Raw genomic sequence first — 13343 nt, forward strand, 5'->3', positions numbered from 1 at the left:
TACTGCTATTAAATATCAATATTGAAATAATTTAAACATTAATTTATAATTCAACTATAAATGTGTATCAAGTGCGCCAGAATCTAATCGGCCCTTCACACAAAATCCAAAAAGAAAAAAAAAACGGCGACAAGCAGTAACAACGAAGCAAACCAGTAAAAGAAGAAAAAGCAGTAGAAGAGAAAGAAGAAAAAAACCGGTGGTTAGCGCATACTCTTGTCTGTGTCGTCGCTTCGTTCGGTCGTTCGTTCTACTACGTGCGTGTGTTGGTGTTTCACAGTTTGTAAATTAAATATAATTCTTGGTGCTGCCATATAGAAAGAAATTTGTATTTTTTAATAAATACATAAAAAGCGGGCAAAAGCCAATATAAGTGTGCTTCAGTGCCAACTGCCAATCGCCAAGAAACCAGCCAAAAAGTATATCGCATCTGCCTCTGCCGCCTACCAACGCAAAGTCCAAGTGTAAACACTTACCAAACACCCACAAGCCCAAGTACAAGCACAAGCACAAAAATGACGACCAGCATTCCACAAGGTACACTTTTGGATGTACTCAAGAAGAAAATGCGTCAGACCAAAGAAGAAATGGAAAAGTATAAAGATGAATGCGAGGAATTTCACAAGCGCCTACAACTTGAAGTTGTCCGACGCGAAGAAGTAAGCCAACTGGACATTAAATACAAATTTCAATTCAATTCAAGTCAAAATTATGTTTTTGCTGCTACTTTTGGTATATCAATTTTGCATAAGAACCAAACCATGGCTCAAGATTAGTCCAGCGCAAGCATTTCTGAGCAGTGCCAACGTTTCCAATGCAAATACATGCGCACCTATACAGACACTGTGCGACACACAAATACGAATACAAGTTCACTGACAGACTGTCACAGACCTACGCTCACACTCTTTGTGCGCTCTTGCGCTCTCTCTGTCGCTCTCTTTCTTCGTCTCTCGCCATATTTGTGTTGTTTTGTTCCTCGATGGTTTTCCTGTCTATTGGCATATCTTTTGTTAAAAATTTCAATTTGCTCTATATATTTTTATAGGCGTTTGTGTTACTTTTTAGTTTTCGTACATTCTAAAGTCTTGTTATCTGCGTGACCAAATTCATTCACCTTTCAAAATCTTTGCTCGTTGTCTTATCGAAACGGGGCACAAACATACTTACATGGCATTCATTCTACATTAGCATATCTTGTATGCCTCAAAACACAGAATACAAAATCTATAGAGTGATATGTTTTGTCGCTGAGAAAGCACACGAAATAATAAAAAAAACAAAGAAGCGAAACCGGCTCTTCTATTCAGTTCAAACCCATAGTGTTTAGCTAGCGGTGTTCTAAATTCGATTAATTATGATTTTTAAGCCATGGCCAGCAATAAATGGCTTCTTTGCGTTAACGTTTCTATGTGTGTGCTTCATCATTTTTGGGCACAAGCCCCCATACAAACGCTTTTATATTCGCTTAATTCGAATCTAATTAGACAATTGCGCGAGCGAACCAAGGGCTGTAAATACTTTTGTATGTGTGTATATACATATGTATCTAGGTATATACATATCTGTGTGTGAAATCACAGTTTGCACTGCAATGACAACATTGTTGACGTCATTTTTTACGAAGTTGGTCACAGGCCTTAAGCCTTAAATTGTTGAATAGCTGCAAAGGAATATTTCAAAAACGGAAATTTACAATGCTTTTTAAAATGTAACGGCACACCCCAAATTTGAAATTCGTTTTCATTATCCACATTCTCATTTAGTAGTTCATTTCGTCTGTGTCTGTCATCTGTGCCCCGTTAGTTGTTAGTTTTTGCGCTCATTTTTCCACGCTTTTGTCAAGTGATTGACATTTAGTTCAGCCCCTTCTCCTTTCAGTTGCACAAAAGCTAAAACAAAACAAAATGTGCTTTGTTGTTATATATACATTTTTTTTTTAAACAATGCTTTCAATGTCATTTGCGTGGTCCCAGCAGCGTTTATTCTCCCTCTCCCCTACACTCTCTTCGCTGCTTCTTTTTTCTTGCTGTTGTTGTCATGCAATTGAACACTGATAATTTCAATGCCTCATTGTGACAAATTGGTTTTGATTTGTTGCCTTTTAGGCAGGCACATACTCTCTCGCTCTCTTTCTCTTCTGTTAGAGTATTTCGTAATGAAATGTCAGACTGTGCGAGATTACAACATACACACACATGTCAGTAGCTATACACGAAAGCTGACTGATACGAAACGTTAGCATATTTTATGCTTCAGAGATCGCTACTTTAACGCTTTACAAGTTGGAAGTTGTCTACTTTGTGTTTTTATGGCTTATTTTTCGGTTCATAATTAAAAATGCATCATATACAACATTTAAACACACCCTACGCACTCGAACGTAGCCGCTCGTCTTTCAATTTTTGTTGTATTATTGTTTTTGTTGCCACGGCAACTTGAGTCAAATAAAAAAAAAAATTCAAGGTGTGTGTGACTAAGCCGTCAACAATTTTTTGGTACAATTTTTTACCCATGCAGCTTTTGCATACTCATGATTTTATTATTTGTTGTTTTGCTTCTTTCATTGTGCATTTTGCCGGCATTTTTTTTTTATAAATTTTGCCGTAACCCCTCCCCGAAACTTGTTCTGTTTAGCTTTGCAATTTATGTTAGAGTAGAGCTAAAAAAAACGTTTAATCTTCAATACGTTTTGTTAATGAGTTCAAAGCAAAGACGAAAATTTGCCTAGTTCTATCTCTGTCCCACACATTTAACGTACAGCGACTCCCGCTATTTTTAAACGAAACGAAACTCAAGCTGAGTATTTTGTTGTTTTTTTTTTTTGGCATTTTTTTTTTGCTGTTGCTTCATCAACGGTTTTGTTGTGTGACTTTCGTATGTGTTTTGGAAAGCTTCGCTGCTCCCCCTATACGAAATGCTTTTTATCGTTAAACTTACGCTACATACGTGTGTGTGTGTGCGCTTTGTATGCTGCCTGCCTATCGACTGTTTGGACGATGACGTAAGCCAAAGCGGCGGCGCGGTTGGTTTTGGTTCCAATTCATAATCAGACGATACTTTTACGAAGCGCGTTCTAAGCGTCACTCATGCAATATATGTATGTACATATACGTATATATATGCATATGTATGTGTTTACTGCAATGCAATGCAAAATTGGCAATATAGCCATCTCGCGCCGAGTACACCTGGACTGGACTGCCTTGTCCAATTGTTGCCGCTTTTGGTCAAAGCCGTTTTTAGCCATTTTTGGGCGTGTGCCGTGTGCTGTGTGCTGCACAAACATTTAATTCATTTACGCTTTTCAGCATTTGTCATTCTTTCTCTCTTGCTCTCATGCACTGTAAAAGGCAATCGCCGCATCTCGCATGCGGCGGCGTCAATGTCAAATATTTTCCGTTCTTTAATGGGCATATGCTTTATGCTTCGTGTTCTGTTTTTGGAAAATACTGTTGCTGGGAAAAACTGGCTGTACAAATTGTTTTCATTTTTGGCAAGGTTGTTTTCAAACGCGCTGACGTCATGCGCGTGGCGCGATTAGCTGTTGCCTATTTTTCGGGGTTGCCAACATGACAACAAGTGTAATCGATGTTTGTCGTGGTGGCATCCCCCCCCCCCCCCCCCCCCCCCCCCCCCTAAATTGCCCACAATATTAAGTGTTATCGATAGCACAAGCAAACAAACATTTTTTTGCCAGCTTTGGGGCGTTGACGCCGGCGACCTTGTTTAATTAACTGGCTAAAACGCTTGCTCTGATGAACGGTGCGACAAAAAGGTGGAAGGAAAAAAGAAGAAAACTCTACTTTCAGATGGAACACAAGCTGCGGTCGAAAACAGTTAAATTTCTATATATACATATTAGATAGTTTCTTTCATGAGAGAGCGCAAATATCAGGGACACACAATTTTTATACCAAAAGTAGCAATTATAAACAATTAAATTCGAGTGTATTTCATGCTTTAGTTCCTAAGTTCTTAAGTTAGTATTAAGTATATACTTAGTTTTTAAGTTCGTTTGTACGTTTGCTATATTGTCTTGTTCGTTCTTGTCGAACATCGAATATTTGTTTTATAGGCCGAATCTGAGGTCCTTGCATTGAACCGTCGCATTCAATTGCTCGAAGAAGACTTGGAACGCTCTGAGGAGCGTCTGGGTTCCGCCACAGCCAAGCTGTCGGAAGCCTCTCAGGCCGCCGATGAGAGCGAACGGTTAGTACAAATTTCTATTTATTATTATTTTTTGTAACCTTTAAATTGTCAAATTGTATACATAAATAATTAATTAATTAGTCTACAGCCTATATAAGCAAACCTAAGTATCAAGTTCAAGTTCTACCTACGGTAAATGTATATTTAAAATGCCCTTTTATTTATAATTGCTTTCGAAATTTAGGATACGAAAAGCGCTTGAAAATCGTACAAATATGGAAGACGACAAAGTAGCTCTATTGGAGAACCAATTAGCGCAAGCAAAATTAATTGCAGAAGAAGCTGATAAGAAATATGAAGAGGTATAATTATCTATTGCTTTAAACTCGAGAACTCTCGACGTTAGGGTATTAGGGTTAATAGGGTTATCTTCTCGTCGTTTTCTTTTCATACGTTCTATTGAGTTCCATTTGAGGTTAGGTGCGTCGAAATTACCGTTACTAATTAGGTTGTGGGTTAAATACTGCGCTCTCTTACAAACTCCAAACATATATAATATACGTAGGGTATGTTTAAGATCTCTTAACGATTCTTGTAAACAGCTTTTAGCTTTTAAGCTCAACGTCGACCGCAGCCAACAACAACAACAACAACAACAAAAGTGGATTCATTGAATATATTGTATATAAATATTGTAAACTTAGTTAATATTTAGGTATACACATATTGTTATTTGAATATGGCATGTGTCTAGCTTATAATAGTAGTGTCTTAGTAACTCGCTGTTTAATATCTATGTCTTGTATGTGAAAAAGCTAAAACATTGCCTTGTGCTTTATATCTGTGTAGAGAAAACAGATTTACACTTTCCTCAAAACATCTGGATCCATATTTTTGGTGAAAGCTTCCAAAAACTTGTAAACTATACATTGGAAAGGAAAAACGATAATATTTTTCCAACTACATAATAGTTTTTAAACTCTACACGTAATTCCATTAATATACGAAAATCTCCACTTATACAAAAACTCTACATTTTACATAATTTTAAAACTCTACAATTTAGATAAATGTTGAGCGTAAAGAAACTCTTTAACCAAAAAAATAAGCACACAAAGCACTGTTTCAGCTATTCGTACCTTTGTACTATTTGTATTTATTTATTTTACTTACTGAACTGTTAAACTCAACAAGCAACAACCAATTCTTGTTTCTTTTGCAAAATTCTCTAAATCTTGATCTGTACTATGGAACACCACTAAACAAAAACAAAAACCAAAAAAAAAAAAAAAATCGTATCAAAATGTTATCTTTCAACATAATTCTTGTTCGAAACTGTGTCTACCTCTGTGTACTACTGCGCATCCATGTGTTTGTCATAATCTACAACAACAACAACAACAACAACAACAACAATTCGACACTTTCTACACGGATGTGGATGTGATGACGTCGAACGATTCATCTGATTTGGGGCTGTACCAATATAATTGAAATGACAAATCATCGATATAACAACTTGGTCACTGTCTTCTATGGGCTTGGTCGTAACGTGGTCATCCTGTAAAATATCAAATATATCTATATATATATGTATGTGTATATATAGTGCTCGCAAGATTCTTGAGAATCGCGCCCTTGCCGATGAAGAACGCATGGACGCTCTTGAGAATCAGCTGAAGGAAGCGCGTTTCCTTGCTGAGGAGGCTGACAAGAAATACGATGAGGTGCAGCTAAATACCAATTTAATAAACTTAAGCAACAATAACAACAACAGTAACAGTAACAGCAAACCATGTCACCCGAACACAACAAACACAACAATAACAACCAACAACAACAATAACAATGCAACTAGTACTGCTGCTGCTGTTGGTGAAGCTTCAACATTGTCCTCCACAACACCATCAACACACAGCGAACACAACAATAATGATAGCCACAAACCTAATGATACTTGATCCGTCTCTGATTTCTATGCCAAAAGCAAGTTGTATTCAACTTTGGTCTTAATTGAGCCTAGAATAGAATTTGGCACAGGAATCGGCGGCTGAAAACACAGGTGCTGATATTCTAAAACTTGTGCTTAAATCGATGACAATGATGATGTTAATGATGATGTTGATGATGATGATGATGATGATAAAAGTGCAGCTATATAGCTTTAGAAATGCTGGCATGCCGCTGCCTTAGCCGCCCGTTAAACGATATACTTATCTATATATACAAATGCTATATACAAATAAAATATAAATATAAAAAGAAAAAGAAGTTAATTAACTGTATTAGTCGATCCATTGTATTTATGTGTATATATATATATATATATATATATATATATATATGCTGAATATGATATTTTTTGGAATGTAATGTCTGAACAAAGTCTAGAGTCTGTGTCTTTTGTAGAAAACAAAACCAACAATAAATATAGAGCGATATGTAAAGTAAATGTTAAGCGATCCAATACAAATTGTTAATGTACTCAAAATGTGCTGGCAAGCAATGAAATAACGATTGATATATATATGTAAACATATCCCAATTGGTTAAATAGTTTGCAAATCATTTTAAAGTGGCCCGTTAAACAATATAAATTCTATATATATATTTTTTTTTTTCTATTGTATATTTGATATGTCAAACATTTGGTTGGGTTTATATTTGAATTTTGATGTAAAAATTATAAATGGGAATTGTGTAAAGCGTAAGCAGATTCTAAAACAAGTCCACAAATATGGCATACACAGCAAATATGTAACACATATAACATTTAATTGAATTATAACATTTTTGCAATAAAGTTAACAATGAAAACTACTTATAAACATTTAATTCTGATACGTTGGAGTTGTGCAGTAGTTGGTTTTCCACTCAAAGCTGTTGTACATTATAAAAAGAGCGCATACTCAGCAGCAGGCATGAATTTAGGTCTCAACAAAACATATTTATAGATCGTTTATAAAGAAATGCAATTATATATGACCTGAACTTGGCAATACAATACATATGTAATGATAGTCTAGGACTAAACACTTTAAAAACAGTTCTTGCAGAGGAGATTCCTAAAGGTAACAGAAAAATCTAGAGAAAGCAGGGAATCGCTCTAAACGAACATTTAAAGGAATAAACTACAAGTCCAATAAATATATTTATTTATAGCTCTAGCTTAGCTAAACTTATTATATAAGCTTTTTGCAACACGATTTGCCTTGTACCTAAATTTATTGTGTTAGCACATTTTGTTTTTTGCCCCAACTTGTTGCTTACGTGTTCCGTACGTCAATCATATCGGCTAAATAGAGGCTATTGATAAACTGCGAGAAACGATAAGCAACCGCCTGGCTATCTATCTGTATACGGCAAATACATTCATTTTGTTTCGCAGAAGCTTGAACGGAAAGCAAAGGAGAACAAGAAATACAAATTGCCAGTTGACTGATAAGCGCTCCGGCGATTCCCTCTTCGAGAGCGAAATGGGAATTTGGAATGGAGCGTGTTGCATGGGCCGTTAATTTTTATATTTAGCGCGCTCGGCGCAATAGTTGGCCATCGTGACATAAGCAGCTGGGCAAAAAAAAATACAGCACAAAAAAAACAACAGAAAAAAGTGTTGCAAAACTCCTCGATAATGAATCAAATAATTGTTTGACCCGGGCAAACGACACTCACGTATGCATACATTCGTTTATGCGTAAATGTGAGTATGTAAGGCCTCTGCTTGGCTCTGACTCATACGACTCATTGCTGGGCCGTTCAGGTTATGAGTACGACTCTCTTTAAGGAGATTGGTTCCAGGTTTTTCGATGCGTATTGCAGGCCTTTTGGCCTGAAACCCGAACCTGTGCTGAGCCGAATGTTATTTGTGAAACCTTCGCAATGCGTTCGTTTTAAATAATTGTATTCGGCGGTGTTTCAACGCTTTTGCATATGACTCGAACAGGAAATTCAGTTTTGGTTAGCGTGTAATTAAAATCTATAGAAGCAGCGCTTCTCGCATATCAAAATACACACGAGTCGCCAGCTGCGGCGCCAGCTACCAATTTGGCAAGGCTAATTTCCTCAAGCCGCTCTCTATTTTAAAAAAATTCATTTAACTTGTTATCTACACATGTTTTTGGTTAAAATCGAACTTTAACAGTTGTAATCGCGCTTGTTAGTCATATTGTTGCTTAGCCAATAATACTCGAACATCTTTTGATTCCGTTTCGCAACAGTCACAATTTCCTGAGAAAAGCTACATAGTTTTTTTTTTACTGTTTGCCTAAATTTCACAGAGAAGCTGAAGTATTTCCATAAACGAATCTAATTTCCGTTTCAAAAGACAGTTACTATAAACAGCCAAAGTAATTAGAAATTAGTTTTTGAGGCTCAATTACATAAATTCTTCCGCTCCATAATGTACAACTGCAGCAAAGAGAAAACACAATTCCATCAGGTTGTTTTTTTTTTTTTTTTTTTAATTATAAATAACTAGTCTTAAGCAGCCATGCAAATTGAGTACATTACCAAGTTAAGGATAGCTTAAAGTACCTAAGACACAACGATAAGAAGCACAAGTTATCAGACACCAAAATAAACAACAAAATACTCACAAAACACACGCAAAAATAACAAATGATTTCACAATTATTCGATTGTTTATTACTAAAAAGAAAATCCTTTCATACTGAAAACGTAACCTGTATATTTCATCAAAACAATTGTTAATACTAAATTCGTGTAATATGAATTGACATCAAATTTTAACGCATTTTCTATGTTCTTTGTGTATATTCAAAAACGACGTCGATTGTAAAATTATGTATAAAACTCAACAAATGAAATCACAAACATGCATATAAATATAAATGAAAGGTTGCCCGTAAATTGGCCATGGTTGAAGCTGATTTGGAGCGTGCCGAAGAACGTGCCGAACAGGGTGAAAAGTACGTTAAAAATTATTTTGAAATTTCAGTTAAATGTTGCGCCAAAGCTTCCGAATTATTGTGCCTAAAACAAAATTAAACAAACAGTGTGGCCATAGTTATATAAGTTTGTTTTTTGCAGCGCTGTTAACTAACAGGTTAACCCTATGTTAAAAAAAAAAAAAAACCAACGCAACCTAACCTTATTTTTGTTTAAAGTGCATTTTTGCACACTTTTAGTTTCTTATTATTGTTTTTTTCCTTCGTTTTTCTTAGCTAGCTAGCTTGGCATATACTTTAAAAAATTGGTAAAAAATGTGAATATTTCTATAAATTAATGAATGTGTGTTTAACGCGCATGTTTTCTAGTTTAGAAATAACTTATGCAAAAAGTTCACCACATGCACAACATATTCACATTTTCTGCCAAATGCAATTGTAAACATAATCGTTAATCAAACTAATGGAAATACCCTTTCTTATATACGCTCAATGCCTAACCCACAATGCGATACCTGTTGCCGTGTTTGTTGCTATGTCTGTGTTCTCTAATATCCCGCCTGCCTGTTTATGCCCCGCCCGCTCCGACTGCTGTTAACGCCTGGTAACGCCTCGCCTGAAGGTGGCCAGAAAATTAGTGCTCATGGAACAGGACTTGGAGCGTTCCGAGGAAAAGGTTGAGCTTAGCGAAAGGTTTGTCTTGCTTTTTCTGTGTTCAAATACTAACTGCACTTGAGTGAAATTCAATTTTGAACGCAATCCAAACGCCAGTCAAAAATTGACAATATGTTTATTTATATTTTGCATAGTGTTGAAAAATACCAACAAAACAAAAATTGCCCTCGGGCAAAGAAAACGTAAATAAAAAGTGAAATCGCATCAGTGAAATATTGTCGAGTCCAACAATTGTTGTTATTATAAATATTTTTTTTTATTTATTTTTTTTTTATTCGAAATACTTGGCACATGGTGCTATGCAGACCTTCGTCTGTTTTAACAGTCATGATTGGGCTGTTTCCCATTTCTTCTACTCTTTTGTAGCCTTCAGACTCAAAGATTTGAAAGTAAAGTGTCAACTTTTTTTAGTTTGTCTCTTCATTGTTTTTCTTTGGCGTTGGCGATAAAAAATTGTGTACAAAATGTTATTTAATTACCGCATGAAACGCGCTTTTTGTGTTCCCATGAGGAAAAAAAAACGATCGAAATCTATTTGTATAAAATATCCATCTAATGTGTTTTTTTTTTCATTTTGTGTATAGCAAAATTGTGGAGCTTGAGGAGGAGCTGCGCGTTGTCGGCAACAACTTGAAGTCCCTGGAGGTCTCTGAGGAGAAGGTTAGTACGAAATGTTGCGATTCATTGATATTAGTCCATTCTACATTCTGCTTGATCACAAATTGATCAATATTTAATCAAATTATTTGACATCATTAAAATCTATATATTTTGTATTATTTACTTTTACATTACAACAAAACTATATATGTATACCCCTTATCCCGTTACCATCGACAAAACCCATAAACAACAACATCAACAACAACAATAAATAGGCCAACCAACGTGAGGAAGAGTACAAGAACCAAATCAAGACCCTGAACACTCGTCTAAAGGAGGTAGATACCAACAACAAATTTCTCATGCAATTTGCTAAAGGAGTTTCCCAGAGCTGTGGAAATGCAATCAAAACCAACCAGCGATATTTCTGTTACATTCTGTTTTATATATTGTTGTTGTTTATGTTTTTTCTTTTACTTTATTGAGCGCACATGACCGCTCAAAGGCCTTCAAAAGCCACTGTACAACACTGGTGGCTACGCGTGCAATCGTATAAAATGTCTACCGACAGTGCAGCTTGTACATGCGCGCCCTTAAATATGTTTATTCCAATATGTTTACTAATTGTTATTTATTTTCTATTTTATTTTCATATTTTGTTAACACGCTCCGCTTAAATGTTGCTGATAAACCAATTATTTTTGTTTATATTCTTTTGATATATAAATAAAAATAATTTGTGCACTGGATTTTTGATCAACACACCAAAAACGGCTTAAACTTGCTCCCCCACACCCCCCGCTCCCTCTGAAACGCCTCAAATTGTGCATGCATGAACAATTTATGCAATTTATGTTTTGCCTAACCCAAACATTTATTTCCCACCAATACAACCAACGACCACAAAATAAACAAATTAGGCTACACAAAAAGAGGAAACCTTTGAAACGCAAATCAAAGTTTTGGATCATTCCTTGAAAGAGGTATATGCACAATTGTATACTATATATTCTACAGTATTTGTAAGCGGTTAAAGGTTAATATTTGTGGTCTCTGGTGTTGGTAAATGCATTAATTTTAATCTTGTTTTTATTTTTATTTTTTTGCTAAACGAAAAAAGAAAATATTAAATTGCACAAATCGTTATTCTCAATTTTAAATTAATTGTACATAGTCGTCACGACAAATTCGTTATTCGACATTTGATATTTTCTTTTTAACACAAAAAAAAAAAAAAAAAAAAAAACTAAACTAAAATAGATAAAAGCGCAATTGCCCAAACGTCTTGGAAAAAATACAACAAATAAATAAACAAGCAGAAATTGAAATGTATATCAATAGCGTGCATCATGGCAAGTATTTATATTTGGGACGTGTGTGTGTACATTACTTGAAAATTGAAAACAACTTTTTGTGCATTAATTGCAAATGAACCAAAACTGACGTTTTACAACACTGCTCCGTTATGGACATCTCAGTAATCGTACCTGCTGCTGCTTCGTAGTAGCAACTGTACCCAAACATTTTCAAAGAATATTAATTGTGATTGTTAAATGCAAAACGACTTGAAAAATAATTAATTAATTATAGTATATTCGGTAGATATTTTATTGCCAAAGCACAAACACACACACACACACAAACACACACACACTGCACACAAACACGCACTCCGCACACAATAATGATGATGATGATGATGATGATGATAATGATGTTTGTCCAAAGCACTGTTATTGATATACCAAATATTTGTTGTATATTTCTCGACGTCTAGGCACGCGAAAATCAAAAAATTGTTGAACAGGAGCTCATACAGTTCAAATTAAATGTAGAAACTGTAAGTCGCCGCAGCCTAGAGCATTCGTTTTTTTTTTTAAATTAAAATTCTGCTGATGTTTAAAAAAAGTCGAAATAGAAATTTTAACAGCATTTCGAATTGGCGCCCATTATCAATTTGTTTTACATTTTGTCTTTTATGCAGTGACTGCGTAGCGTCGTACAGAAATAGTTGTAGTTAATATATTATCTACACTCCCGTAATATTATTTAATTTGTCAAATTTAGGTTTTGTCTAAACAAAAACTCCCTCCAAAAATATATATTAAAAATAAAGTGTCTACAAGTTTGTAAGCATATTTATTAAGTGATCAAAATTGTGTTATTTTAGTTGTTATGATGTTTATTGAATGTTATTATCTATATCACACATTCATTATATAAAATATTTAATTAATTCTGCATACACTAATACTCATATGTCATAGAAATTATATACTTACCGCTGGTTTTGGTAGCAAATGTTGGGAAGCTTCTTTTAAGTATAATAAGCGTAAAATTTGCAATTCCATTGAAACGCAAAGAATGTAGCATTGCACTTTGCAACACTGGCGTTTCAACAGAATTCGAATGTTAACCAACATGAACAGTGCGTGTACTTAACAGCTTGTGAAAGTTGTATTGTTCATGTTGGTTATATTTGTAGCAATATTTTCGTTGCTACTTGTATCGAATTAGCGTAAAAGATTTTTACTAATATAACTTAATTTTAACTTCTATTTACCAACACTTAAAGGCTGAGGCACGCGCTGAATTCGCTGAACGTTCCGTTCAGAAATTGCAGAAGGAAGTCGACAGGCTCGAAGGTATGTCTGTTAAAGAATATTTTCTTATTTCCCTAAGACTTTAAAAAGAAATTAGAAAGTGATAGCACAAATGGTACAAATCTTGTTATATTTATATATTTGTAGCAGTATTTCAATTAATTGCAAATATACAAGTTGTAGTTATTTGAGCATTTTTATTTAATAGAATACAATTTTTCACATTTATTTATATATATTTACATATTTATAAGTAGCTGCAAAATTAAGTTCCTTATTCCAAACCGAAGTTCCTTATGTTAGTCCAGATTTAAATTTATTAGTTTTATTTCTATACCAATTAATATATATTTTTGTGTTTATTTTTCATATGATTTTGTTCGTTGTTGTTCTTAACCGAAAA

At 34.7% G+C, this 13343-nt stretch overlaps 1 protein-coding gene across 8 annotated transcripts in view; it reads left to right on the top strand.

Moving 5' to 3' along the window:
• Positions 1-13343, top strand: part of LOC115766134 (tropomyosin-1, isoforms 9A/A/B) — a 30194-nt gene that overhangs the window by 12406 nt on the left and 4445 nt on the right. For 3 of the 8 annotated variants that reach the window (XM_030709962.1, XM_030709958.1, XM_030709956.1), the window contains exons 4-9: positions 4079-4212; positions 5762-5879; positions 9010-9080; positions 10319-10394; positions 10613-10675; positions 12913-12982. In XM_030709962.1, coding sequence (XP_030565822.1) covers positions 4079-4212; positions 5762-5879; positions 9010-9080; positions 10319-10394; positions 10613-10675; positions 12913-12982 — 532 coding nt within the window. Of the gene's footprint in view, positions 1-431; positions 660-4078; positions 4213-4396; positions 4515-5761; positions 5880-9009; positions 9081-9681; positions 9753-10318; positions 10395-10612; positions 10676-11257; positions 11321-12912; positions 12983-13343 lie in introns of those variants that run through there. The other 5 variants (XM_030709959.1, XM_030709957.1, XM_030709961.1 and 2 more) reach the window with 4 other exon arrangements.

Source organism: Drosophila novamexicana, unplaced genomic scaffold, assembly GCF_003285875.2.
Source record: "Drosophila novamexicana strain 15010-1031.04,08,12 unplaced genomic scaffold, DnovRS2.1 tig00001062-arrow-arrow-pilon, whole genome shotgun sequence".
Lineage (NCBI taxonomy): Eukaryota > Metazoa > Arthropoda > Insecta > Diptera > Drosophilidae > Drosophila > Drosophila novamexicana.